Source organism: Hydractinia symbiolongicarpus, chromosome 15 (genome assembly GCF_029227915.1).
Source record: "Hydractinia symbiolongicarpus strain clone_291-10 chromosome 15, HSymV2.1, whole genome shotgun sequence".
NCBI classification, from domain to species: Eukaryota; Metazoa; Cnidaria; class Hydrozoa; order Anthoathecata; family Hydractiniidae; genus Hydractinia; species Hydractinia symbiolongicarpus.
The window spans coordinates 2578166-2605043 of NC_079889.1; the positions used below are offsets into that span (position 1 = coordinate 2578166).

At 35.7% G+C, this 26878-nt stretch overlaps 1 protein-coding gene across 2 annotated transcripts; it reads right to left on the bottom strand.

The window, feature by feature from the left end:
- Positions 1 to 127: 127 nt before the first annotated feature.
- Positions 128 to 26867, bottom strand: LOC130628970 (SCO-spondin-like). Of its 2 annotated transcripts, XM_057442035.1 has the most exons (44): positions 26678 to 26867; positions 25179 to 25241; positions 24522 to 24684; positions 23366 to 23613; positions 20144 to 20326; positions 19478 to 19648; positions 18835 to 19005; positions 18042 to 18212; positions 17316 to 17486; positions 16927 to 17103; positions 16676 to 16846; positions 16306 to 16476; positions 15888 to 16058; positions 15493 to 15663; positions 15151 to 15321; positions 14878 to 15048; positions 14373 to 14543; positions 13656 to 13826; positions 12756 to 12926; positions 12220 to 12390; positions 11888 to 12058; positions 11635 to 11805; positions 11264 to 11434; positions 10527 to 10697; positions 10174 to 10329; positions 9431 to 9601; positions 9025 to 9195; positions 8496 to 8666; positions 7971 to 8141; positions 7510 to 7680; positions 7129 to 7299; positions 6762 to 6932; positions 6207 to 6377; positions 5661 to 5831; positions 5138 to 5308; positions 4644 to 4814; positions 4127 to 4297; positions 3319 to 3489; positions 3064 to 3234; positions 2634 to 2804; positions 2109 to 2279; positions 1317 to 1487; positions 724 to 894; positions 128 to 396 (listed from the first exon to the last, which is right to left on the bottom strand). In XM_057442035.1, the coding sequence occupies exons 2-44, from the start codon at positions 25231 to 25233 to the stop codon at positions 248 to 250; spliced, it is 7287 nt and encodes a 2428-aa protein (XP_057298018.1). In that variant the 5' UTR covers positions 25234 to 25241; positions 26678 to 26867; the 3' UTR covers positions 128 to 247. The 2 variants fall into 2 exon arrangements, with proteins under 2 accessions (XP_057298018.1, XP_057298019.1); XM_057442036.1 differs by lacking the exons at positions 5661 to 5831; positions 6207 to 6377; positions 6762 to 6932; positions 7129 to 7299.
- Positions 26868 to 26878: the final 11 nt, after the last annotated feature.

The window sequence follows — 26878 nt, forward strand, 5'->3', positions numbered from 1 at the left end:
AATTTCTGATTTTCTGTACAAATAAGAAAACCACCACTTTTGTGCAAGATTCTAATCAAATGCATACATAAACCACGGAATTGTATTCTAATTTTATAATTTGGGTAAAAATAAAAGAAAATAAAAATAAACCGTAAGAACATATATTCTTTAAATCACAAGAAAAAAAATAACACTGATATAAATTTGTAAACAAACATAAAATAATAGTCAGACATGACGATTTGTTCGATTAATTCTTTCGTCTCTACTTCCCAGTACATCTGTGCATATTACACACTCCAATCATAGACGTTGATCCAGGACATGGATATGAGAAGCAGTTGCGCATGCGGAATCGAATACCACCATTGCATGGCAACGTGCATGCTCCCCAGTGTCCCCAACCAGACCATCCTAATATAGTAATAATATTTTCGAGTAGATTGACACGAACTCGTCCAAATTATCGCAGGGTTAAGAGCTGCGTAAAATTGATAGACTTTTTAAGACTATTTTCCAAATATGTTTCATTTTCTGACTGACGTTTTTAAGTTAACCTCCGCCTAGCTAAAAGAATATTCTATAAATTTATTCTTCAAATGCTTTTTCACTGTATCCTCATTACAATAATACTTTCTGATATCCCCTCCTAACAGACTTCGTGCAATTCCGCATATCTTTATACCCTTACTTCTATTTGTCGGTACTGAACAAATTTGTTGAATTGTCATTTAAAATTACCTGTACACTTGTGTGTGTTGCAGGCTCCCACCATCGTACTGCCTCCCGCACACGCCCTGCCGCCATTTGAGGGCGCTGGATTGTTACAATGACGATATCGAGTTTTCACGCCACCATTACATTTGGCTGAACATGCTCCGTACGCACTCCAGGATCCCCAGTTACCATTGACTAAATCGTAAGTGTTGAAGTTTATAACAGTGCGAGAAATAAAACAAAAAACACTTGTAAATATCAATATATTACAACTGAATTTGGTGACTTTTTATTTGAAGGGTTTTTCTGCTCTTTTAAATTTTCAACCATAGTCGCTCACTCTGGAAGACACTTGCTCAAGGTGTCCAAAAGTTTAAATGCAAGTAGCAAAAAAAATTGCAGATAACAAAAGAATACATTTATTCCAAATAATGTCCGATCTTGTTGCTTTAGCAACTGCAAAATTTAGCAACTTTTCAATGAGTGAATTTCTACTGATCTTCCACTCTAGGTTGAATGTACTTCCACCTTATCTGCTTTTAAAAGAATACTCGTAATTTATCATAATGAAACACCTTCGCAAGGTACAAGTAATTCACAAGGTACGCAATACGAACCTGCACATTTGTGCGTGTTACATGCATGTACCATAGTGTTGGATCCACCACAGTTCCTTCCACCGTGAGCAGGAGTCGGGTTGTTGCAGTGTCTAAAACGTTTCTTGATGCCACCACCACAATGAGCGGAACAAGCTCCATAGCTACCCCAATTACCCCAGTTGCCGTTGACTAAAAGAGAAGTGATATGCACAATAACACGAAAGTTTTACATTATGACCTACTGGTTATTGCTGCAGTTTTTCCAGTCTGGTTATTATTCTTATCTGACTCTCTCTTTTCTTTTGGAATTTTAGTTCAACCGAGAATCTTTACTTAATTCCAGCCTATTATACAGTACACGCGTTGTTGTATTTCGATGACCGCCCCTTTTTACTTACCCATCCTCTTCTGTATCTGTTACTGTATATATATATATATACAGTAACAGATAGAGTTGGCTGAAGATTGTGTTCAACGAACGCATGAAACTTTGAGTTCCAAACGAAGTTGTTTTTTTCATTTTACACACTGTATTTGCTCTATTATCTTATTGAGCACTCTTTAATGAAAAAGAAATTAAGGTACTTGGTACGCTTGTTATATATATATATATATATATGTATAAATGCAGTAACAGATGAAATAAATAAGTTTTATTATGCATTAAGAAACTTAAGTTGGTACGTTTAAATCCTGTATCTTAAGTGACAGTGTTAATAAATTCTCAATAATCACAATTTCGTGTAAGTCACTAAGTCGAAGGTAGTAACCTAATTCGCAGCCTTTTATTGAGGTTACCAGTCGACATACCTGCACACTTGTGAGTGTTGCACGCTTGTACCATCTTACTTGCTCCATAGCATGCTCCCCCTCCATGTGATGGTGCAGGGTTGTTGCAATATCTGTGTCTTGTTCGTATTCCACCATTGCAGTGGGCCGAGCAACTACCATAGTGACCCCAATTTCCCCAATTTCCATTCACTAAATGTGAATTACACAAATATGTCTTTAGAACAAGCTTTGTGCAAGTATGTAATCCACAGTTATACCAATCACCATGTAGGCAATTATACTAACAGCGTCACAATAATAAATCCTAGTTTTGTTGCTGAAAAAGCTATGGTTTATTTTAGGAATCATTCTGCCAAACCTGTCTTAAGAAGGTAAGATACACAATTGCTTCAACTTAGTTGCCTGTGATAGTAATTGACTTCAAATAAATTGACAGCAATTTTGAGTACGCTAGAGCAGGGACTCGAACCTGGGACTTTATGATTACAAACAAAATGTACTGCCACGACACCACTGCGGCCTCAAAATAACAGCGTTAATTACCTGCACATTCTTTTACTTTGCAAGATCGGCTCTGCCTGACAGCACCATAACAACCTCTGCCTCCATGCGCTGGTCTGGGATTTGTACAAGATCTCGAACGAATTTGGGATCCAACTCCACAAGATTTGGAGCAGGAACCATAGGAAGACCAGGACGTAAAACCACCATTAACTAAAGATAAATTATATAACCAATTGAAATTTAAAATAAAATAAAAAGACTGCTTAAGATTTGTGCTGAGATCACGTTAAGAAGTAATTATACAACACATGAAAAAGTTTGACAAATATTTATTTGAAATAACTAATTATTAAATTAGGCGGTAGAAGACGAAAAATATATTTATGAGCCAAATAAATAAACATCAACATTCTTGTACTGTATCATAGTAATTTGTTACTCCACCCCCTCAAAAAAATTGATCACTTACCGGGACATTTTTGAGTGTTGCAAGCCTGCACGTATTTGTTAGAACCTGGACATTTTGCACCTCCATGTGCAGGGGCTGGGTTGTTGCAAGACCGATATCGTTCACGAACACCACCGTTACATTTAGCGGAGCAGTGCCCATACGTACCCCATGTACCCCATTTTCCGTTGACTAAAAAACAAGGATAAAATTAAGAATCGTTTGTTTTATCCTTATGGCGGAGTAATACAACAAGCGTGATTTAAGCTATTTTACCTGGGCAGTTTTGGGTGTTGCACGCTCTGACGTACTTGTTGCTGCCAGGACATTGCGCCCCACCGTAGGCGGGTGCTGGATTATTACATGATCGATAAGTGGCTTGGACGCCACCGCCGCAGGTAGCAGAACACTTTCCATATGGTCCCCATCCTCCCCAGTTTCCGTTCACTAAAATAATGATGACTCATTAAAATTTAGTCATACTCCGTCAATAGAATTTGTATTCATTTTAAGTTAGTAAATTAAGTTATTCTGAAAGCTTTATTTTTCTTATTTATATTTCTTTTTAGATATTTCCCCAAACATAATGAAATACACCAATTATTGTTTATAACCAACTTCACTAACCGCTTGAGTTGCTAACAGAAATTCGCTTAACAAAAAAATGTATACATTTACAGTTCTTGGGTTTGATGTTAAATCTATTAAAATCAGAAAAATCTGTTCCATTCGATCATATTATGTAACGCAAGAAGAAGGTGCATAATACCAAAACAAAGAAAATCAAGGAGATTCGCGTATACTAACATTGTAGATTTTATTATGGTTGCTATGGTTGCCGAAATAAGTTTAACTATTAACTATTTTAAGTAATTATTTGTAAAGAAAAAAAGAGTACATTAATATTGCGAAAAAAAATCGAGTAAGAATGCATTTATCGGGACATTTTTGCGTAACACACGCGCATTCTGCGTATTAAACGCGCGTTCTGCATATATGAAGGCAACTTACCGGCACATTTCTGCGTAACACACGCGCATTCTGCGTATTAAACGCACGTTCTGCATGTATGAAGGCAACTTACCGGCACATTTCTGCGTATTACACGCACGTACAAAGGTGTTACCACCTTTGCACGCTACTCCACCATGACTTGGACGCGGGTTGTTGCAATGGCGATATGCTTTTTGTATCCCTCCTCCACATTTTTGAGAACACGATCCGAAAGCACTCCATCCTCCCCAGTTTCCATTTACTAAACAAGAGAAACGAATACCGCTACCTTGAGGTTAGAAATATGGAAAAATTTACTTTTGCGATTTTGAACATTATTTGCAAAATAATAAACTCCGCAAATTTTTATTGTTACAATTTTCTTTATTTTTTATCAACTTAAGAGTTCGAAACACAACCATCAATTTCGCATTTTTTTTTATGACAGCTGTCCTTCCATTTAAGCATTATTATTATTACTATCATTTACTCAGGATAGTCTATTTAGTTCCTAATGTACTGTTGTAAATGAGGGTCTAGCGAAGGGGGTTTTAAGATCTTATAATCCTAAAAATTTTAATGCCACAAACACAATGCTCTGTACAAACCTGCACAGTGACGTAACAGACAATTTCTTCTTTGGGAGGTGCCACCATAGCATGGCTTACCACCATGCGCTGGGGTTGGGTTGGTGCACGATCTTGTGCGTGTTTGGATGCCAGGACCACAGGTTTTAGTACAAGCACCATATCTTGACCAAGATGAAAATCCACCGTTAACTAAAACAACACATCACAAACGCAGGTGTGAGATAATAGATAATTGTTGATAAACATGTGGATCATTTCACATGGTTGAATATATTATAACACCAAATATTGTCGTGTAAAGTGTAACACGACGATATTTGGCAATTGGACTGGCTAAAGTTTCTTTCTTATTATTACTACCACAAAGTATAAGAGGTTTGCATATTCTCTTCCTTACAACAACCCCGCCTTTTCGGGAGACTTACTTTCATCTTACTTAGGCCTGATAATGTCTGGATAACGTACATAACGAGAAAAAAACAAACAAACAACAACAAAAACACGTCTTCTACCTGGACATTTGTTTGTGCTACAAACACGAACAGATCGATTGCTTCCTACACATTTCTTTCCACCATGAGCCGGTGCTGGATTGTTGCAAGCTCGGAAACGTTCTTCTACTCCACCTCCACAAGTGGCTGAACATGAACCGTATGAACCCCAATTGCCCCAGTTACCATTCACTAAAATCATGAAACAGGACTACATTGAAATAATACATAAGACTAGTCGTCAGCCCGTGAAACGTCCACGGGGATTAACCTAACGCTGCTCGTAGCTACTATTTTGGGTTAAAAATAGACAGACAGACAGACAGACAGACAGACAGACAGACAGACAGACAGACAGACAGACAGACAGACAGACAGACAGACAGACAGACAGACAGACAGACAGACAGACAGACAGACTCTGTATGTTAAAAAATTAATTTCATATTTGTTTTGACGTCACAACTTAACCAATGAAAGTACATAAGACAAGCTTCGGCTTTTCCATCGGCACGGTTATATAAAATACCAAAAAACACCTCACCTGGGCAGTCTCTTATCTTGCATGTTCTTGAATGTCGTGTACTTCCATCACACTTTTCTCCACCATGAGCTGGTCTAGGATTCGTACACGATCTTGTACGCACCTGGCTGCCAACACCACATGCTTTCGAGCATGCGCCAAATCCTGACCATTTTGTGAAACCACCATCAACTATAGAATATTAAAATCAGTCGTACAGAGGAGTACGAAAAAAGTTACCTCACCAAAGATCTCACACAACAAATGAAAAATGGTTCAAAATAACTGTATTCTAAGACGTATACAAATTTCTATATATACATACGTTGCCATCAACAAACGCACAATGAATTGTACGGATACAAACACGAGAAAAAGCTGTCAAGCTACGTGATCACAATGAAAATATGCAAAGATTGTAACAAAATTGAAGGTGTGTGTGAGCAATATTTTTAGTGTGACCACTAATTACAATGTTTATGACATTGTAATTAGTGGTCACACTTAAAAATGCAATAATTGCAACCGAAGTGAAGGTGAGTGTGAACATGATATAAAGGTTCTGACCTGGACATTCCCTGTCTTTGCATGTTCTCGTAGTTACCATGGGTCCACTACAATCTCTTCCACCGAGTGATGGTGGAGGACTGTTGCAGAATCTCATCCTCTGTTGGACACCGCTTCCACAAGTTCGAGTGCACCGGCCATAGCCAGACCACTGTGACCACTGGCCGTGAACTATGAAGTAACGTATATACGAAAATACAGAAAGTACAAAGTTTGTTAGAAGAAAGACTGGGCAAAGTTTAAAAGTCAGTATGTTTGTTTACAACGATGACGTGTGGGGTGATCGAGACTTTATCCATCCACATTTAAACTTTTTTCGCGATATCGATTTTCATTTGCAAATTTAATCCTGCAAAATGTTTTTTTTTGTATAAATCCTCAGAACATATTTTTAATCAATTTCAAAATTAAAAAAAATAAATTAATTTTACTAAAGAATTAATATGTTTGAAAATAAAAATTTGTAAAAAGTCATTTGAGCGATTCGCAAAATCTCTTCCAGATACTTTTACATAAAATAAGCACAGTGAATGTTTTGCATAAAGACAGACATACCTGCACAATCCTTTTGTTTGCATGTTCGTGTTGTCACCATAGGTCCTGCGCATGGCTTTCCACCATTTGATGGAGGTGGGTTGATACAAAAACGCATCCTTTGTTGTGCGCCCATCCCACATGTCTTCGTGCAATGTCCATAAGACGACCAAGATGACCAATTACCGTCCACTGAAAAACAAAATTCCAGATCGAGAGATAGCTTTAGGAGATTATTTACAATGATATTTTCATGTTTATAAACGCTAAATTGCTATTTATTTGTATTGATAACACAACACAACAACAGCAAACAACAAATAAATAAATAAGAAATAGAATAACAAACCAATAAATAAACAAACAAATAACATTATATATTTTTTACCTGGACATTTGCTTGTGCTACAAACACGAACAGCTCGATTGCTTCCTGCACAGTTCTTTCCACCATGAGCCGGTGCTGGATTGTTACAAGCTCGGAAACGTTCTTCTGCTCCACCTCCACAAGTTGCTGAACATGAACCGTATGAACCCCAATTACCCCAGTTACCATTCACTAAGAAAAAAAAATTAAAATTAAAATATAATTATACAAAAATTCTTCTTTGTTGCCCCAACTTTTCATGAGCAAACAAAATAGGCGAACATCGAGAACAGGGAGTAGTCTCTGTTCTCGATGTCTCAAATAAATAAGGGGGTATTAGCGATATGATAAGACTTAAAATGTCTGGGACACTAAAACTTGTTATTTCCTATCGATATATACCTGGACAGTTTTTTACTTTGCATGTTCTTGATTGCGACGTTGCACCACTACAGGCTGCGCCACCATGCGCTGGCGTCGGATTGGTGCATGTTCTTCTGCGCACTTGATTACCCATTCCACAGGCTTTTGAACATCGACTGTATTTGGACCAAGAAGTGAAACCGCCATCAACTGAAAAGCATTGTAAAAATGATAATATTAAAGCAAAGTCGTTTAACTTTAGCGGATTTAGATTCAGAAACTCAGGGTATGTACGGTGAGTTTAATATATTTTTAAGCTTGCTAGGATTTTCTTCAATATATGTTTACATGTATCATAATGGCTGCTATGCCTAATGTCTTTCTGAAGGCCAAATCTCCTTATTTTTTAAGACAAAATACGATTTTTATAGTCAACTTTTTTCTTGCCGCTTCTGTTTGATCCAATCTGCGAAGATAAACATACATGCAATGTTATTTACCCGGACAATGTTTCGTGTTGCATACACTAACAAATCTGTTCGAACCATAGCATGTTCTTCCACCATGTGCAGGTGCAGGATTATTGCAAGCACGGAACTTCTGACGAATCCCTCCACCGCAGGTGACAGAACAATCACTATACGCTCCCCAGCTTCCCCACAATCCATGAACTAGAATAAAACATCGGAAGCATATATTTTGTTCAAGAATATTTGCACAACCTCCATCTGATTTTAACATTCTCCCTTTTATCTCTAATTCCAGGAAAATAATTTTTTGATAATCCAGTCTTAATCAGTGAGACGTATTCAGCAAGTGTGTTTCTTACAGCACACGTAAGGCAGGACAGGTTTAAAGCATTAAACGCCATGTGTACCGGTCATCCCTCTCTTAAATGGCCTACATACGCCCAGATACGCCAATATCACGCCCAGATACGCCAATACCACTTTCATCGTACTTTAACGTGACGTAATCCTTAACTTCTAGGAATATATGCGAAAATTTTATTTTGTAAAACTTACCTGGACAATCTTTAACTTTGCAACCGCGTGTTTGTTTGAGAGCACCTGTGCACGGTTTTCCACCATGGGCTGGTCTGGGTTTTGTACAACTTCTTACACGTTGCTGGTAACCAACACCGCATGTTTTCGAACATCTACTGTATGATGACCATTGACTTAAACCACCATTGACTAGAAGTAAAAAACAGTATGCGTTGCTCCGACAGCACTCTCTTAAAGTTGCCAAAAAATTATCTTTCTTATGCAGGGCCTTAAAAACCATCCAAATATTACGTAATGTTAATTTTTGCCACTTTTTCATCAACATTTCGTAACCGAACATCATGCAAAACAGCTTACGTCAGCTTTTTCTACACACCATTAAAAATCTAACTGATTGTTGTAACTTATTGACATGCTATACGTATATCTGGCGGTACTGTAACATAGTTACAGTCGGGGGGAAGGAAGAACCAGCCATTAGGATTAAACGCAATAGATATCAAAACTTCCCGTTACTTATGCGAACAAGGAAACATTTGTTTTATACCTGGACATTCCTTAACTTTACAACTTTGTGTATACACGGTTGGTCCTGAACATGGCTTTCCACCATGAGCAGGCGCAGGATTTGTACAAGATCGAGTTCTCTGACGAGTTCCAGTACCGCAAGTTTCCGAACAGGGGGTAAACGATGACCATTTTGTAAATCTTCCGTGTACTAAACACAACAAACTTTAAGAGTTAAAGTTTTCAAAAACTATTGCGTTAGTTGGCAGCGCAAACTAAAATATTACAAGCTGTATTTATTTACACATTGCTGATATTTTGCATTGCATTGACGTTATATAACACCCTTGAGGGTGGTAATTATTACCAAGGTGCGGAATACTGATATTTATTGAAACAGGACTTGTAACAACAGAATTTACTTCAAAATAAACACAACAATTCACCTGGACATTCTCTCTCTTTACAAGTTCTTGATTGCTTCAAATATCCTGTACACCCTTTTCCCCCATGTGCAGGCGCTGGATTCGTACAACTTCTCGTGCGCACTTGAGTACCATGACCACACGTTAAAGAGCATCCACTGAACGGTGTCCATGATGTTAAACCACCATCCACTAAAACAGTTATTACCATTGTTCACACATACGTATTTATTTTTTTATTTATATATTTATTAATTTAGGTTTCCATGAAAAGATTATTCTTTCAAAAATACCAGCCAACAGAGTATATAAGAAAAGAAGCTTCACCCATATTCACATAAAGCTACCCCAATATGGTTCTACCGAGTGCAATTTTCCACGACTCTTACAAAAAATATTGGATATGCCTTCACCTCGCATCAACTTTGCAAATAAACACCTTCGTACCCACCCTGAAAATAAACAACTGCATACCCACCCTGCAAATAAACAACTGCATACCCACCCTGCAAATAGACAACTTCGCACCCACCCTGCAAATACACAACTTTGCAACAATTCTGCGATTAAATAACTTCGTACCCAACCTGCGATTAAACAACTTCGTACAAAGCCTACAAACAGACAACTTTTACCCACTCTGCGATTAAACAACTTCGTACTCACCCTGCGAATAAACAACTTTTTACCCAACCTGCGATTAAACAACTTCGTACCCACCCTACAATCGTGCAAATAAACAATTTTAAAATATTCTCATTTACCTGGGCATTCTCTTACTTTACACATTCGAGTGTTTTTAGAAGGACCTGAACAATCGAGTCTTGAATTGATGCACGCACGAGTTCGACTTTGAGTACCTTCTCCACATGATTTCGAACAAGATGTGAACCTGGACCACGAAGAATATCCGCCATTTACTAAAACGTTAACAAAGTAGATTGTTTTTACAATTCGATGTGGCACTTGTCGGAACAAACAGGGACTGGTAAACAGTCATGATAGCCGTTAGCAAATATTTGTCACAGAAACACATGCTCTAAATTCATGTTTCCTAGCTAACACACGGAGCCTTTTTTACAGATACAAATTTATTCGTCCAGATTTAAGTACTTACTTTTGCATTCCCTAATTTTGCAAACTCTAGTTTGAGAAAAATCCCCCATACACTCTCCTCCACCATGATCAGGTACTGGGTTGGTACATGAACGTGTGCGTTCTTGTTCTCCTACTCCACACAGTTCGGAACACGCTCCGTAGGTAGACCATGTTGTGAATCCACCATGTACTGAAAATGTGGAAATTTATATGTCATATGTCATAATTATTTACTTTAGAACCTTTAAGGGTATATTTTTAAAAGAGTGCTTTTAACTTAAAGGAAAACCCGTAAAAAAAAGTAGACGTTGATAGTTAGTAAAAAGCTGAGATATAAATTTGTCATCAACAAATTGTGAAACATGTCACTACTGGAGAAACGCACTACAAACTTGGACACAGTTATATAATTTGCAGTTCTTTTGACCATCCTTTAAAATTGATAAAAATATTTACTGGCTAAAACCCTACAGCTGTTAAGCACTTTGCAAATACGTAGGCTAAAAAAAACACATCAAGGCATGTCGAAAGGTTGGGAAGAGGTCATGGTGGCGTTAACAACAAATGGAATCGTCTGCTAATCCAAATAAATATTAATATAAGATCTTAAGTTCAAAATCTTTTTGTGCGTGGTATATAGAAGGTAAGTTCTTAATTATTTGTTGGGAAAGACCTTTGAAATTTACCTTTCTGTCAAGAAAATCTGTTGATCAAAAGATGTCAAAAAATAGTGTCAACTAAATATGAAGAACTTACCAGGACATTTACGTAAGTTGCATAATTGACTCTGAGTTGTTGCACCACTGCACTTTTGTCCACCATGAGCGGGTGCAGGGTTTGTGCAGGAACGCGAACGGGTTTGACTTCCATCGCCACATGTTTTAGAACATTCAGTGTACGATGACCAAGGTGTAAACACGCCATCAACTAAAAGAAGTATGCATGATTTATACGTTGACATGTTCTGGCAGCGCGCTTTTGAAGTACGGCATTGGGATAAAGTTATAGTTAAGCATTGGAAGGATTCTGTTGTTTAAAAATTTTATATTTTGTTTTCACATAGGAAGCCCTCCTTTACTAAAAGAAACCAGCATGTAAAAGATGTTTACCGCAGGAAAATCTTTTACCTGGGCATTCTTTCTCTTTACAAGATTGAGTGTCCACAGTTGGTCCTGTACATGCTTTACCACCGTGAGCTGGTGTAGGATTGGTGCACGCTCTGTGGCGATGCTTCAGCCCATCGCCACACGTAAGTGAACACGCACCAAAAGATGACCATTGGGTGAATCCACCATCAACTACAATGCAAATACAAAAAACTTAATGTCAAACATACGAATCAAAATAAATCAACTCTACAGTAAATTTTCAAAATTATACCAGGACACTCTTTTACTTTGCATGTTTTTGTTTCTGATAAGTCTCCTACACAGTCGTCTCCACCATGGGCTGGAGCAGGGTTGGTACATGATCGAGTTCGTTCTTGTGTTCCATGACCACATGATTCGGAACATGTTCCATAGGATGACCATTCGGTGAAACCGCCATTAACTATAAGTAATAACATTGTGTCAAGTAAGCCTGATATTTTTGCAATTAAATCCAATCCTACAACATCAACTGTTTCAGCTCAAGTTGATATGAAATTGATTAATTTTCATATCGACCAAAGTACACTACATTTTCCAATGTTTTTATCAAGACATGATTACCTGGGCATTCCTTTTCATTGCAAGATTTTGTTTCTGAAAAAGCACCACTGCAAGATTTTCCACCATGAGCAGGTTTGGGGTTCAAACATGTTCTGTTACGCATTTGTTGACCATTACCACATGTTACTGAACATCCTCCGAAATCAGACCAATCGGAGAATCCACCGTCGACTGAAAAGAAAAAAAAGTGTTAGCTTATCTTATAAACACATTCTGTTTCCTCCATGGAATATCTTGATATACAACTTTAGTTTACAGAAAAAAAGTATTTTTCTAAAACTGTCAAAGTATTATCTTCCAACAAAATGAATTCTACAGAGGAGTTAAAAATACTATTTCTGAGATACTTGTAGTAACTACGACAAGGAAAAAGTCTAGAATTATAATAACTATTATTAAGGTGGCGATACTAGAAGGAAACAATTTGAAACATTTCCATGGCATTGACAGGTTTGTACCGAGACAAAAATATCTTTTATTGTTGCACCCTATTGTCAGACAATTTTAAAACAGAAAAAAAATATTCATGCACATACCTGGACATTCTTTAATTTTACATTGTCTTGTTTCAGATGTTTGTCCTACACAATCATCTCCACCATGAGCAGGTGATGGGCTAGTACATGAACGGGTACGTTCTTGATAACCAATTCCACATGGGTTTGAACAACTTCCATAGTTTGACCAAGTAGTGAAACCACCATCCACTGAAACAAAGTAAATAAACATGTTTTGAGATAATAACGAATATTTTAATGTTTGCAATTGTGCAAAACATTACTCCGTTTTGCATCTAGTAAAATATTCTTACAGATACTTCCACAGAACACTATTGATCAAAGTCAAACTTTATTAAATCGTACTCAGTCACAGCATACCGTGTTCGGTATATGGGCATGTGCATTGCAATTTTTTTTGTCACAACGAATTTTGTAGGTAGACATCTTTTTACCATGTCATCCGAATCGTTATGAAGGAGATTTTCAAATGATATGAATTGTAGCCAGGAACGCTTTAAATATTAGCTCCCACTTAAAACGAGCTTGAACAGTTATAAATTTGTATTTTTTTTTATATTAAATGGTTGTTAAGATTTCCAATTTTAAAGTTCCCCTAACTATCCATGACATCATCAAGTAGTGCTGAATGCTGGGTTACTAAACATGTGAGCTTATAAATGTTTTCAGTCATTTAAACATATAATTATGATTAATAACAGCAATATTTGTTTTAAAGCTACTTGATGATGTTATAATTTCTTTAAAGCCCTATATTTCTAAAACCAATAAAGATTTTGCAAGAAAATAAAAAGATCCATAGTTAATTTTTTTAGTTCTTTGTATGAAATCAACTTGTTTTTAAGTGGGAGGTAACCAAATTCGTGTAGAAAACTTTGTGCACATCTGCAAAATAAATACTAAAAAATAATCTAATACCTGGACATTCCTTGACTTTGCAAGCTCTTGTTTCTTTTTTTCCACCAACACAAGCTTTTCCACCATGCGCAGGAGCAGGATTTGTGCATGTTCGTGTGCGCTGTTCAACACCACCACCACAAGTTGCAGAACATGCTGCAAATGCCCCCCACTCACTGAATTTTCCATCAACTGCAAGACAGAATTGGGTATATTTTTATTCATTGCATCTTTCTTAAAGAGAACCCAATCTCTCCAAACATAAGGACATCTTTTAGAAAACGAAGAGTTAATTATGTCATGCTAGTTTCAGGAATGATGTACTAGAAATTTCTAATGATATTCTTGCAGGTAAATGACTTCGTGGATTGACAAAGCTTACATATAATGGATATTAATTTTTGCCAACAACTTTTAACAAAAAAAGTTGAGGAATTTTTGCCACTATTATAATATTTACTTGTGTAACACTTTTAATGATCCTTTGTTACGACTTTAGCAACAGCGCTTCATTTTTTCTTTATGCGAACAAAATTCCAAACCCTTTACAACTTATTGACATTTCTTTTTCCTATGTATTAGTTTTTACAAAAGATATTTTAATATATAATTCGCCAATTTGACCCAAAAACTGCAAAAAGCAGGTAAACTAATGTCTTTGGGAATTATTACTATCAAGGTGGATTGCGACTTAAAAAAATACATTTTGTTTTTAATCAGTGTTTTGTGTAACCATACCTGGACATTCCTTGATTTTACAAGCCCGTGTTTGTGACACGTCTTCACTGCAATTTAACCCACCATGGGCTGGAGCAGGGTTGGTACATGATCGAGTTCGTTCTTGTGTTCCATGTCCACATGATTCGGAACATGTTCCATATGATGACCATTCAGTGAAACCGCCATTAACTATAAGTAATAACATTATGTCCATGTATTTAAGATCTAAAGGACACCACTAAATATTTCAAGAGCAGTGAAAGATTTTTTGTGCAGCAAAAAAATTTCATATAATTTACATCTTTTGCTCGCAATAAAAATCGAAATTGTGATTATTTGTTTTGGTTGTTCCCAAAGCTTTGTGTAATAGAAATTCTATAGTATTGCCAATGGTATCTTAGCAAAACGAGTTGTGAAATATGTGGTATCCAACATCAATTATTTTAAAAACACAACCAAATGTCATACAGAAGTTAAGGTAGTTAACCTGTCTCTTAAAAAGTATAAATTTAATTTATATAACCTGGACATTCTTTGACTTTACATGATCGTGACTCAAGGGTACGACCAACACAATTTTTACCACCATGTGCTGGTGCAGGATGCGTGCAAGTTCGGGTGCGTGTTTCAACTCCATCTCCGCATGTTTTATCACATGCTCCAAATTCAGTCCATGGAGACAAACCACCATTAACTGAAGAAAGAAAATAAGGTGTCAATACAAAAATTATAAAGTTGCCATAGCTACTAAATGGATACTCGAGAAGATAACGAATAGAAACTCATTTGCACATACCTGGACATTCTTTAATTTTACATTGTCTTGTTTCAGATGTTTCTCCTACACAATCATCTCCACCATGAGCAGGGGATGGGCTAGTACATGAACGGGTACGTTCTTGATGACCAATTCCACATGCTTTTGAGCAGCTTCCATAGGTTGACCAAGAAGTGAAACCACCATTTACTAAAAAACAGTTATGAGTTGATAAATTTTTTATACTTTTTATGATGTGTTGCATTTTAACTTTGATGCTGCTGTTAATAGACATGACTTAATTGTCTTTCTCTTTGACCAGAAAGAAACAAAATGTTTTCTAAAGTAATATAATTTATTACTTTATCTGAATTAACAAACCTGGACATTCTTTTATTTTACAAGCTCGTGTTTCTTTCAAGTTACCAGTGCAACCTTTTCCACCATGTTGAGGAGATGGATTAGTACAGGTACGTTGTCGGTTTTGAATTCCATTGCCACAAGTCTCCGAACAGGCAGAAAATGCAGACCAAGGGGATAATCCACCATCAACTGAACATAACATAAAGAAAAAATGTGATGTTAAATTATAAAGAAAAGAATAACAACAAAAGGAAAATGGTGCACTATAAAGTAGAGGGAACTCGAGCAAGAAAAACTAAATTAATGTTTAGCAAGATAATCCTCCGAATGCATTTCCCGCTAAACAATTTTGAGGAGTATTGAAGCATATAATAAGCACATAAACCCTTAACGAAAATTTTAATCTAACATACTTGGACATTCTTTGTCTTTACAGAATCGTGTTTCTTTTGCGTCACCAATACAATCATCTCCTCCATGAGAGGGTACAGGATTGGTGCAATATCTGCTTCTTTCTTGGACGCCCACACCACAAGTCTGTGAACAAAAACCATATGGAGAAAACGCGGTCCAACCTCCATCAACTGAGAAGAAGAAGTAAAATGTTAAGCTTTGAACATTAGTCAATGAAAACAGCAGTGATGGTAATTTTATGACTGCCAGTTTTGTAGGGTAATACAAGGATTACAAATAACATATACTAAATGAAATACTTTTTTCATGAAAACCTTATTCACAACAACAGAAATAACTATTCAAAAAGGGATCAGTGAAAAGGCCACTCTTAATGGGAATCTTATTAAAAACAATTAATTTGCAAAAATAATTTACTTGGACATTCAACAATCTTGCAAGTTTTTGATTCATCTGATGAACCAACACATGATTTACCACCATGCTTTGGTGCAGGATTTGTACATGTTCGTGTTCTGGAGGTCACTCCGTTACCGCAACTTTTAGAGCAATCTTCAAATGAACTCCATGGTGACCAGTGACCATTAACTAAATTAAAATAATTTTCAATTGTAACTAAATTAAAATAATTTTCCATGTTTTTTTTGTCTTTTGTGTTATAAATTTTACTTTTTTCTAACACATTTCTTACTTAGTGTCTTTTGGATGCATTTCATATGACCTTATAGGAAGAACAGTTGTTGCATACTGTATTGAGATTTGCATATAAGGAACATAAACAACATACTTGGACATTCTTTTATTTTGCACTGTCTTTCTTCAACAGTATCACCAACACAATTTTGACCATTGTGTTGTGGCGGTGGATTCGTGCATGTTCGTTTACGTTCTTGTGAGCCTATTCCACATGATTGGGAGCAAGATGAAAATTCACTCCATTGGGTAAACCCTCCATCAACTAAAACCATAAATATAAAAAGTAGAAGTAAAATGTCTGAAAAAGGCAGCATCGTATTTGCAAAAACCTGTGACACTAACCTGGGCATTCTATAACCTTACAATGTACAGTTTCCTTAGCAGCACCAATTCGAGCACAATCCTTTCCACCGTGTTGGGGAGCAGGATTGGTACATGTTCTAGATCGGGTCTTTCTTCCATCACCACACGTCTCAGAGCAAGCAGAAAACAAGGACCATGGACTATAATATCCATTAACTAAAATGACAAAGTGATCACTCTTTTAGTCATGGGTCAAAATATTAGAATTACAAAGATTCAAGTTCAAGGTTAGCACTTGCCAACAACTCATAAGTAGTTAGTGGTAGATTTTATGCTTCTCTAAACAATCACCCTGACAATATCAAAAAAAAGGTTGCACCCCCTCTTAAGATGTTCTCTAAAACTTTTAAGAATCAGTCATTACATACCTGGACATTCCTTTAATTTGCATTGCTTTATTTCTTCGGCATCACCAACACAGTTATCTCCACCATGTTGGGGAACAGGAGCGGTACATCCACGTTTTCGTAAAGCTGTTCCCAATCCACAGGTCTTAGAACAAGTTGAATATGTTGACCAACTGCCCCATTGACCATGAACTGAAAGAAATCAAATAAATAAAATTTATAAGGTGATTTTCTCTTCGTTTTATAATTTTCTACAATATTCCTACTTTATTGGTCATTCATCTTCTTTTTACAACTAAGGTTTTCTACACATCATAAATATCAGAATATTGTGTAATTTATGCCAAAAGGAATGTTCCTTATTAAAAAAATTGTCTACGTCCTTTGATGCATGGTGCTAAATGCCACATAATTTTGATATTTAGTGCTGGCATTAGTAGTTAGGGTTGTAGTTCTGACTGGTGCTAAATAAAGTCATGCTTTCATGTTTACGGATTTAGACTATTTCCACTGATTTCTAAAAACATACACCCTGTGCTTTGTTTTCTATCGTGTTACCAGAAAAAACACATGCACATGGGATGAAAAATCATTAAAACAAATATCATACTTTGGTCACTTTATCAGTTTAATTTGGCCAGAACTTTTGTTTTGCTGGATACTTGCCATTTAAAAGGACCTCTTTTCTTAAAAGTAGGGACAAAAAATGCAATTTTATTTATAAAAGCGAAGGAAAATTATACTAACTCGGACATTCTTTTAATTTGCAAGCTTGTTCATCCACGAGTGATCCAGTACAATCTTTACCACCATGGGCTGGTGTGGGATTTGTACATGTGCGAGTTCTTTTCATTGTACCATCCCCACAGACTTTGGAACAGGCAGAATAACTAGACCATGCAGTCAAACCACCATCAACTATAAAAACATTATACAATATAGTTCATGGGCCAAATTTACAGCCTCTCTCTGTAAGGAATATGGACCAATATGTCAGCCTGTAATTATATGTAATTATAAATTATTCATCTCTTTTATAAAAGCAATTACTATAACCTCCAGTACAGAAAATTCCAAATAAGAAAAAAACTGTTTTAAACTACTAGTGCCCTTGCCAAGACAGCATTTTAAATCAAAATGCAGCATTAGACAAACTTAATGTGCAATAACATTCACATCTTTGACAGTACAAAAACTGATGAAAGACCAGTGAGAGTGAATGTAAGGACTAACATATCTTTGATTCTCCATTATTATAAAAGTGATGATATACCTGCCATGCATAGTATATGTAGAAGTTACTCACTGGAACAGTAATGTTTGTAAAATTTGAAAGCTTTCAAATGCATTAATTGGAAACCCTATCGATGTGTTATTATAGCTATTAATGATCAATATTTTTTTTGTGTACTATAGTTGAGTAACAACATTTATGCAACAAATGATGAAAAGTATTTAAAAACGAACATTGGCAGTATTAAAGAGAATTCTTTAGATGATCTTGATCACTGCTTTTACTATGGCAAAACAAATATCTTACCAGGGCATGGGTTGTTAGTACATACTGTAGTCATTTCTAAGTCACCATCACAATCTAAGCCTCCATGCATTGGCGCTGGATTCGTGCATGTTCTTGTTTGAGTCTGAATACCCTTCCCACATGTAACAGAACAAGATGATGGTACACTCCAGTCGGTAAACCCTCCATTGACTAAAAGACAGTATGTTTAAGTTTGATTTTTACATTTTTAATAAATTTCATACGAAAACGCCCCAAAAAGCTGTATATTACACCCAAAGATTTTCAATGGATCTTAAGCAATTTTAACATTTTTTTGAAGAAATTAGAAATTAGAAAGTAGAAAGTTATAACATCACCCTATAATAAGATATTTTTAATCGTTATTAACTCGTCAGTTTCTGCATCAATTAATAAATATCAAAATTATGATATCTGAAGTGAAACAAGACTTTTTTTCAAGCTTTCTCTTAACAAATTTAACCTCAAATGTCTCATTTCTAACAGTTAAAAATAGTCAGCAATGTAGAAGGCTAAATTATTCCTACTTTTTTAAGGAATATTTACTATGCTGAAATTTTTTATAAGTGTATAAGAACACACAGGCGGTTGTTGAAGGATTTTTCCTATTGTCAATGCAGTAATATTTTACAAAATCACTTACTTGGACATTCTGCATTTTTACAAACTTTAGTTTCCTGATTCCAACCAACACAGATCATTCCACCATGTTCAGGCCTTGGATTTGTACAATAGCGATAGCGTGTGGAAACACCAACACCACATGTCTGTGAGCACTCATTAAACAATGTCCAGGATGAGAACCCACCATGAACTAAAAAATAAAATTTAACTATTCAGACAGACAGAAAAAATCTGATGTTTGACAAAGAATAAAATGTCATATCAGTCTTATCATACATCAGACATCAATCTGATTAAGTTGTATCTACACTGCAAGTTATTTTGCGGTTATATATCTTGAAAGCTTTGTTTTGGTTTTCTGTTTTTTGTTTCAATACTTACTTAAAGAAACTACTAAATTTTATGTGTATATACTAACAGAAAAAATTTTAAGTACTAAAAATAAACCATATATTTATATTCCTATGCAATACATGTCAAACTATAGCTTTGTTAATTTTTATGTGAACTAAATTTCATGGATCGCTTTTGTAAAATTTAAGAGGAATTTAATTTCAAAGACAGCTGATTTTAAAATTTTTGTAGGCATTTAATTTTGTCCATTAAAGCAAAAGGAGAAAGTCTGCAGAATTCAGTTCCTGCTTCAATTGGTCTTCTAAGGTATTTTAGAAGTAATTTTCCCTACTTGGACAATCCCTATCTTTGCAATCCACAACTTCACTTGAGGGTCCAATTGCAGTACAATCTTTTCCATCTCCTTTGGGTACTGGATTATTGCATACTCTCTCTCGAATTTTAACACCTTGGCCACAAGTCTGTGTACAATAGGAAAATGGTGTCCAAGGACCATACCCACCATCAACATTAGCTAACATAAAAAATATTAGAAATGTAAACAAAAGTATTTTATTATGTATTTTGTACTTAGGCCATTCCAGAACGATAAGGCATTACAGATTCTTCTGTACTTTTTCAACACAATTTATTTTAATTTCATATTTTAATTTTTTTTATTTTGCAAATTTTTTTTTGATTCGACAAATAGAGGACTTTCATTGTGATGTGTTTTGCTTATAATTCCCAAACCTGTTATGCAAATCGACAGGCAAACTAACGCAGGCGTTAAGTTCAGTTTTTTTCCGGAATATTTCAGCAGCTGTGCGATGAATCGCACGTGCAAATCAAGTAAGGCGTGCGATGTAAAAAGCACGTGAAAAGGCTGTTACGCATGTGATACAGGCTCCGAGGTTAATCTTTGTTGCGCATTCATTTTGCGGTAGATAGTGTTGGACGTTTTGAATCGTGAACCCCAAACAGGATGATCGAGCGTCTACGTACAGCGACTCTCTCAATCTTAACTTCCTTTTCTACATGTCCGAAATAATAGTTTGCATGACTATACTGTCATTTTCATAAATTCATTGTTTATTTTTCAGGTCATCACAAGCAAATAGGCAAATATGCTTCTCTTTCGTTTTTAAAATTGTTTGAATAAAAATAACACTTGCGGCATAAAGAGAAAACTCAATTAAATTCGGACCTGCTATGGTTTTCAATTGTTTTGTCAAATAAAGAAATTATCTGCAATTAAATCCATGATAAATGTCTATTCCACCTGTAAGTGCAGTTTTGTAGACTTGCTTTATCCATGCTCCGTCTGCGTTTACCTCCACATTAGTTAAGAGCCAGATGGCTGGATTTCTTGTGTAAGACCTGGGGATTTATGTCTACGTAGTTCTTTAACTAAATCAGGAGTCGGTGAATAAACTAGGATTGTCAGGTTGGCTATGAATAGGCTCGCTCGTGGATTAAAAGGACCAGGACTATTCAATAAATCTGAGATTTGAAAGTGACCGAACAAGACGGAAATCTATCGGACGTATTGTCCGACAAAAGAGCGAAACGAGCTATGAGCATGTTCGACCGAACTGGAAATATGTCGTACATTTTGCCTGACGAGTCTCTAAAAATTATTTTCAGGGCTACCATCGCACGCTACAAAATGGATTTTATGGGTTGATTTTCAAATTAATCTCAAACCTAAAACGATTTAGGCATGTGCCAAGGCGTGCATGTGCGATTGCACGCCTCTCCTGAAAAAGCCTGTAAAATGTGGACCAGTCTATTCCAAACTTTTTTTCAGGCAGAGGCATCTTTGATCTGGAAATAAAAATATAGCTTGCATATAAGATTTAGATTATATATATGTCAATGAAAAGATGTTAGTAGCCACAGTACAAATGTTTTTCACCATAATTTGACTTTCTTTACCTAATTTCTGCATTTTTTTCCTGTCAATGTCGATCTTTCTGGGTTTTTTCGTGCATGTGCAAGAATCCCGTAAAATCGTAAACATTGTTATTTACATGTTTCCAATAAAACTCCATATATAGCTGTGGTGAACCAGATCTTTTAATTCTATTTCATTTGACCTAACTTTCTCAGTCATTTAGTGAAATACGTTTAATAAGTTTAAAGTGATTTTATTTTGATAAAAACAGAAATTAGTTTCCTCATTTAATTTTTTCAGTAATGCAAAAAACTTTTTAAAAATGACAAAATATAAGAGTAACTGCAACACACATGTTCGCCTAAAACATAGACATAAAATCGGTAATGACTTGATGAAAGTGAGAGCAGCAAAATGGCGGACTGACGTCCTGTCTCCCTGTTCATTTTAACATAAAGGGATTAGTCTACAGAAGCAAATGACTTTAAAGTCATTTGCCTCCCCTAAGGGGCTGTTTATATGAGAGGCGGGACGGGACGATTGCCAGGACGGGACGTTTGCCGGGATGATTTTATCCCGCCTTTATATGGAAAAAAGTGCGCCGGGACGATTTCACAACACAAGCGCCAAATTTAAATTTTTCTAAAGTATAATGGCGCGTCAAAACGAAAATAAAACAAAATTGCAAGCGAATAAACAGATTTTTTTAACATCATCAACATTGTTGTTGCAGCTCAATGCATTATTGTTAATGATTTTAGCACTTCAATACACTCACTATAGAAAACCATTTCATCATTGAATCTAAAACACTTTTTCTTGGTTGGAACATCTGTTGGCTTCTTAACAAGTGCACGTTTAGCAGCCATGTTTGTTTTTTCTTTCTATTGAAATATGCTGATAGTGCAAATATTACCTCGTTTGTCCCGGGACGGTGTGTTTATATGGGAAAAAACGTCCCGCCTAAGCCGGGATCCCGCTTAGCTCAAGCGGGATCCCGCTCAGCCGGGAGGGGACGAAATTGTCCCGGGACAAAAATTTTCCATATAAACGCAAAGTGATTTTAAGTATAATTATCAATGAGAGCGGGATCCCGGCAAACGTCCCGTCCCGGCAATCGTCCCGTCCCGCCTCTCATATAAACAGCCCCTAAGATAAATAAAACACTGTTTTTACAAATCGAAAGGGCGTAGAAGAAAAAGAAGAAGAACACAGCATGCATCACAAACATATTGTGGCATACAGTGTGTTAGCTGTGACTTTTATTGATTTAAACCTTGAATCCAGGCAGTATTTTAGTATATGATTTACGTTGATCATACACACCCGTCATAATATAGGAGGTTTGATTGGGGTAAAATATTCTCTGTTGAGAATGCAAGTATATATATATAAATAGTCACCTATAGAGCTGCAACGCACTTTTATAACACTGAGTAAGAAGAAGTTCAGTTTATAAAAGTGAAGGGAAATTAAACAGGTAAAATCTTTTTTCACACAACTTAGAAATTATAATTTCTTGCACAGAATATGGAAATTTCACAGTGATTCTTCCAGTATAGGGTAAAAACAGGGATTGTAAAAACAGGAGACTTGTTTTAAAAGATCATGTCGCTAAGTTCCATTGAAAAAAAATTATTTTTTTCTCTTTTTCTGGAGAGGTAGTCAACAACTTACTATCTGTCTTGCTTTCAACACTGTACATATACTCTGCGTTTGCACCACCAGCACATTCGGTCCCTTCTCCATGATTTGTACAAGTAACAAAATTGACATTTACACAGTTATTTGATTTGCCATGACCAGTTTTTAACAGCCGTGAAAGTGCTTCATCATCTTTTCCTCCATGGCATTCCCCATAATATCGAATTGCAAAATAAGTAAAACCTTTCTTTTTTGCAGCTTCATAACAACGACAGGCCAAACTAAAAAACAATTTCACACCTGAAAAGTTTAGGTTGCATATATACCACACTATTTCTTATTATTATTATTATTATCATTATTATTATTATTATTATTATTATTATTAATCGACATATATTTCAAGCATCCATAAATTACAATGGTTCTTAATGCTGAAATGTGTAAATACTAAATGTATGAGCAAACGTAAATATAAATTCAATCAGTAATAAAAACAAAATGAACATGAGCAAAAAGAGCATAGACGAAGCAGTCAAATAATCATACGAAAGTCTTGAACTGTGAAAACGTATTGAACGGCATTAGGATAAATGAACCATTATAATTGATCAAAGCTAAAGGAGGCTTTCTTAATCCCTGTGTTACTTTTTTATATATATTTAAGTTGTTTTAGAAATTAATTCTTTTAGACAATATTTGGCGACAAAATAACTTTAGTTTGTTTACTTTTTTTCCTTTCAACCACGTGTAGCACCATATAGCGGGCGCACAAAATCAAAAAGCGAAACAACGATCACGGGTGCCTTTTTGGGAACGAGGATGTGTCATACCATCAAATGAATACTTTTTATATCGTCACTGATTCTTTTTCTGTAAACTCGTCCCTATGTCCTTTTAGATTTTATCTAATTTGTTAGCTTTACGGAAACTGAACAAAGTTTGTCCCAACAAGTTTAAAAATCCTGCTTTATAAAAAACCTATTACTCATGCCTTTGAAGAACACGGTTAAAAGTGTCTCAAAAATTGGACCCAGGGGTGAAAATTAAACGATCTTTCTGATTCAACTGGTTGATAATAAAAATTAGTCTTAGCGCACTACTACTTGGTTTTAAAGACAATATATGATGACGTCAATGCACCTTATAAGTGTAGAAAAAGGCCTGGTGACGAGGGTTTATAACATACCTGTGAAGGGATTTATCAAACTCCCGCCAGCTAAGTATGTGGTTTTGGAAATATTTGCTCGTGACGTCACGATCGTTGACAAGTTGTTCTTGCATAATAGTTGCTGACTGTGCAAAACAGCCGATTTTTTTGTATTTTCGTTCGCATGTTGTGAAAGCCGTCTCTGGAAAACAAGAATGTAAAATTATAAATAACAGATTTCCAAGCATATACCTTTTGTCCCTTTAATGACAATATCTCGATTAGATCCACCTTGTCCCCAGCTTGTTATGTTTTTTACCCGATATAAAAAGTAAGCCTAACAAGCCCTGGGGATGGGGGATGATGTTGATAAAAGCTGAATCTTTGCAAATAAAATGTTGGAAATAAAAGAAAAAATTAAACATTAACCCTGGCTAAAGTATGCAATAACATTGTTATACACGGATGTCTGTCCTAAAAAGGATCTCCCGGTGCTTCAAATAAATGGGTGTGTGATTTTTAAAACAAAGAGAGAATAATTCCAAACCATTGAATAAATCACAGTTCGATGACACTCTTCGATCAACCTCGTTCCCAGTACCTCTTGTCAATTTTTATTCTTTCTATTAAACGGGTCTGAAATATAAAAAAGAAATGGTACTCTGTGAACGAGGTGAATTTCACCTCACAACTTACCTCCTACAGCCAATGCAGCGAATACTAACAGAGCAAAAAATGTTGGCGGCGACATCTCTTGATCTAAAATAGATAGAAACTATGACGTCATCGTTGGGTAATATGAAAAAAATAAAAGAATCTTTATAATATGAAAAAGACTTAGATAAAGAAATGCTTCAAATATGTCAACTCGTCCCAAGAGCTTTTCTACTCCTATGATATATTTGGGCGGGGGCCGTCAAATATCAGATTATTATTATAGGCGTAAAAGAGCCCTGGGGTGAGATTATCAAATATGTATGACAAGCGGTGGTAGTTTCCTCATGTGATATAAAAAAACAACTAATACGCCTATTCAAAATTATCGGTGTACTCCTGAATTTAATATTGTCTGAAGCTGAAATTGAAAGATCGCAAAATAGTTCTCTCAGGTTTCTTTGTACTTGAGTGTCATACCGCAACTCCAGTGCTTGATCTGCATACCTTTGGATGAGTTCTATCAAAAAGATGAAAATATCATATCCTGTGACTTTTTTTTGGTACTTATTCACTTTTATTTGGGTAAGTTCTTCTCATCCAACGCTGGTCGTTATTTCAGAGGGCGCTTTGGAAAGCAATATACCTGCATCTATTTTTTCCAAAAAATGTCGAAATGGTAACAACAAATAATTTATTGTATCTACAGTTTTTCTCGAGTTAGTTAGTTAATTCATTGCTAATTTCACCCCTTTTACATTTAATTTCTTTTTCTACATAACGTTTTAATCTTAGGTAGTCTAGCGCCGCGTTTCTAATACTAAAAAGAGTATATATATTTGCTAGTTTCGCGACATGTTTTCACGTAAAAGATAAGTGGATGCTGCCAGAATTTACATCTATGAATTGAACAAAGAAAATGTTGACCAGCTGTATAACTTTACAATCATTTTCAATCTTACCACGTTTTTATATTCTTCTACCCTACCACCTAAAATTTAGTTTAGTCATTTACCTAAATGTTATTTTTTCCAAATTGTCTTTTAAAAATGCTTCTTTGCCTAACTGTGGGAAAGAGTAATATGGAATTGGATTGGATTCCATTTTCGAAAGGAAAACCTCTCCAAAATGGGAAACCTCTCTAAAGCGGACAAAATCTACGGTCCCTTAAGTGTTAGCTTTAAGGTTTCACTGTATACTCTGTATACAGAATGGACTTCATTGTCAGAAAAACGCAAAAAAAAACAAAATTTGCAACATTAATATTAATAAATGACAAAAGCAGGTAGTGAATTTCACAGGAATTAACTTCGCGAAGGATCAAAAAATCTTATCAATATTATTTATAATAAAACAAGTATGGAAAGATGAGAATGTGGATTTCATGGTAAAGTTTAATATTCCCCTTTTTCACAGTTCGTGGTTAAAAAAATAGAAATTTGCGATTTCTGCGGGTACCCAGACCCTCGACAATAAGGTAGATTGACGCAACATAGAAAACCTTGGGCAGATAAACAAAATTATGAAAACAAAATAGCTACCGTTCACCAACACATTAAGAAGCGTCTTCCTCTGCGTCTTGATGCTTCTGATACAATAAATGTTACGAGGTTGTCATTTTTACAATAATTTATCTCTTAACAATATAAAGGAAGTAAAAGGCCAGAAAAAATGAAAAAATAGGTAATTTCTACTTTCTTGTTTACACGATTTAAATTACTTTGAATTAGCGACATAGGGGT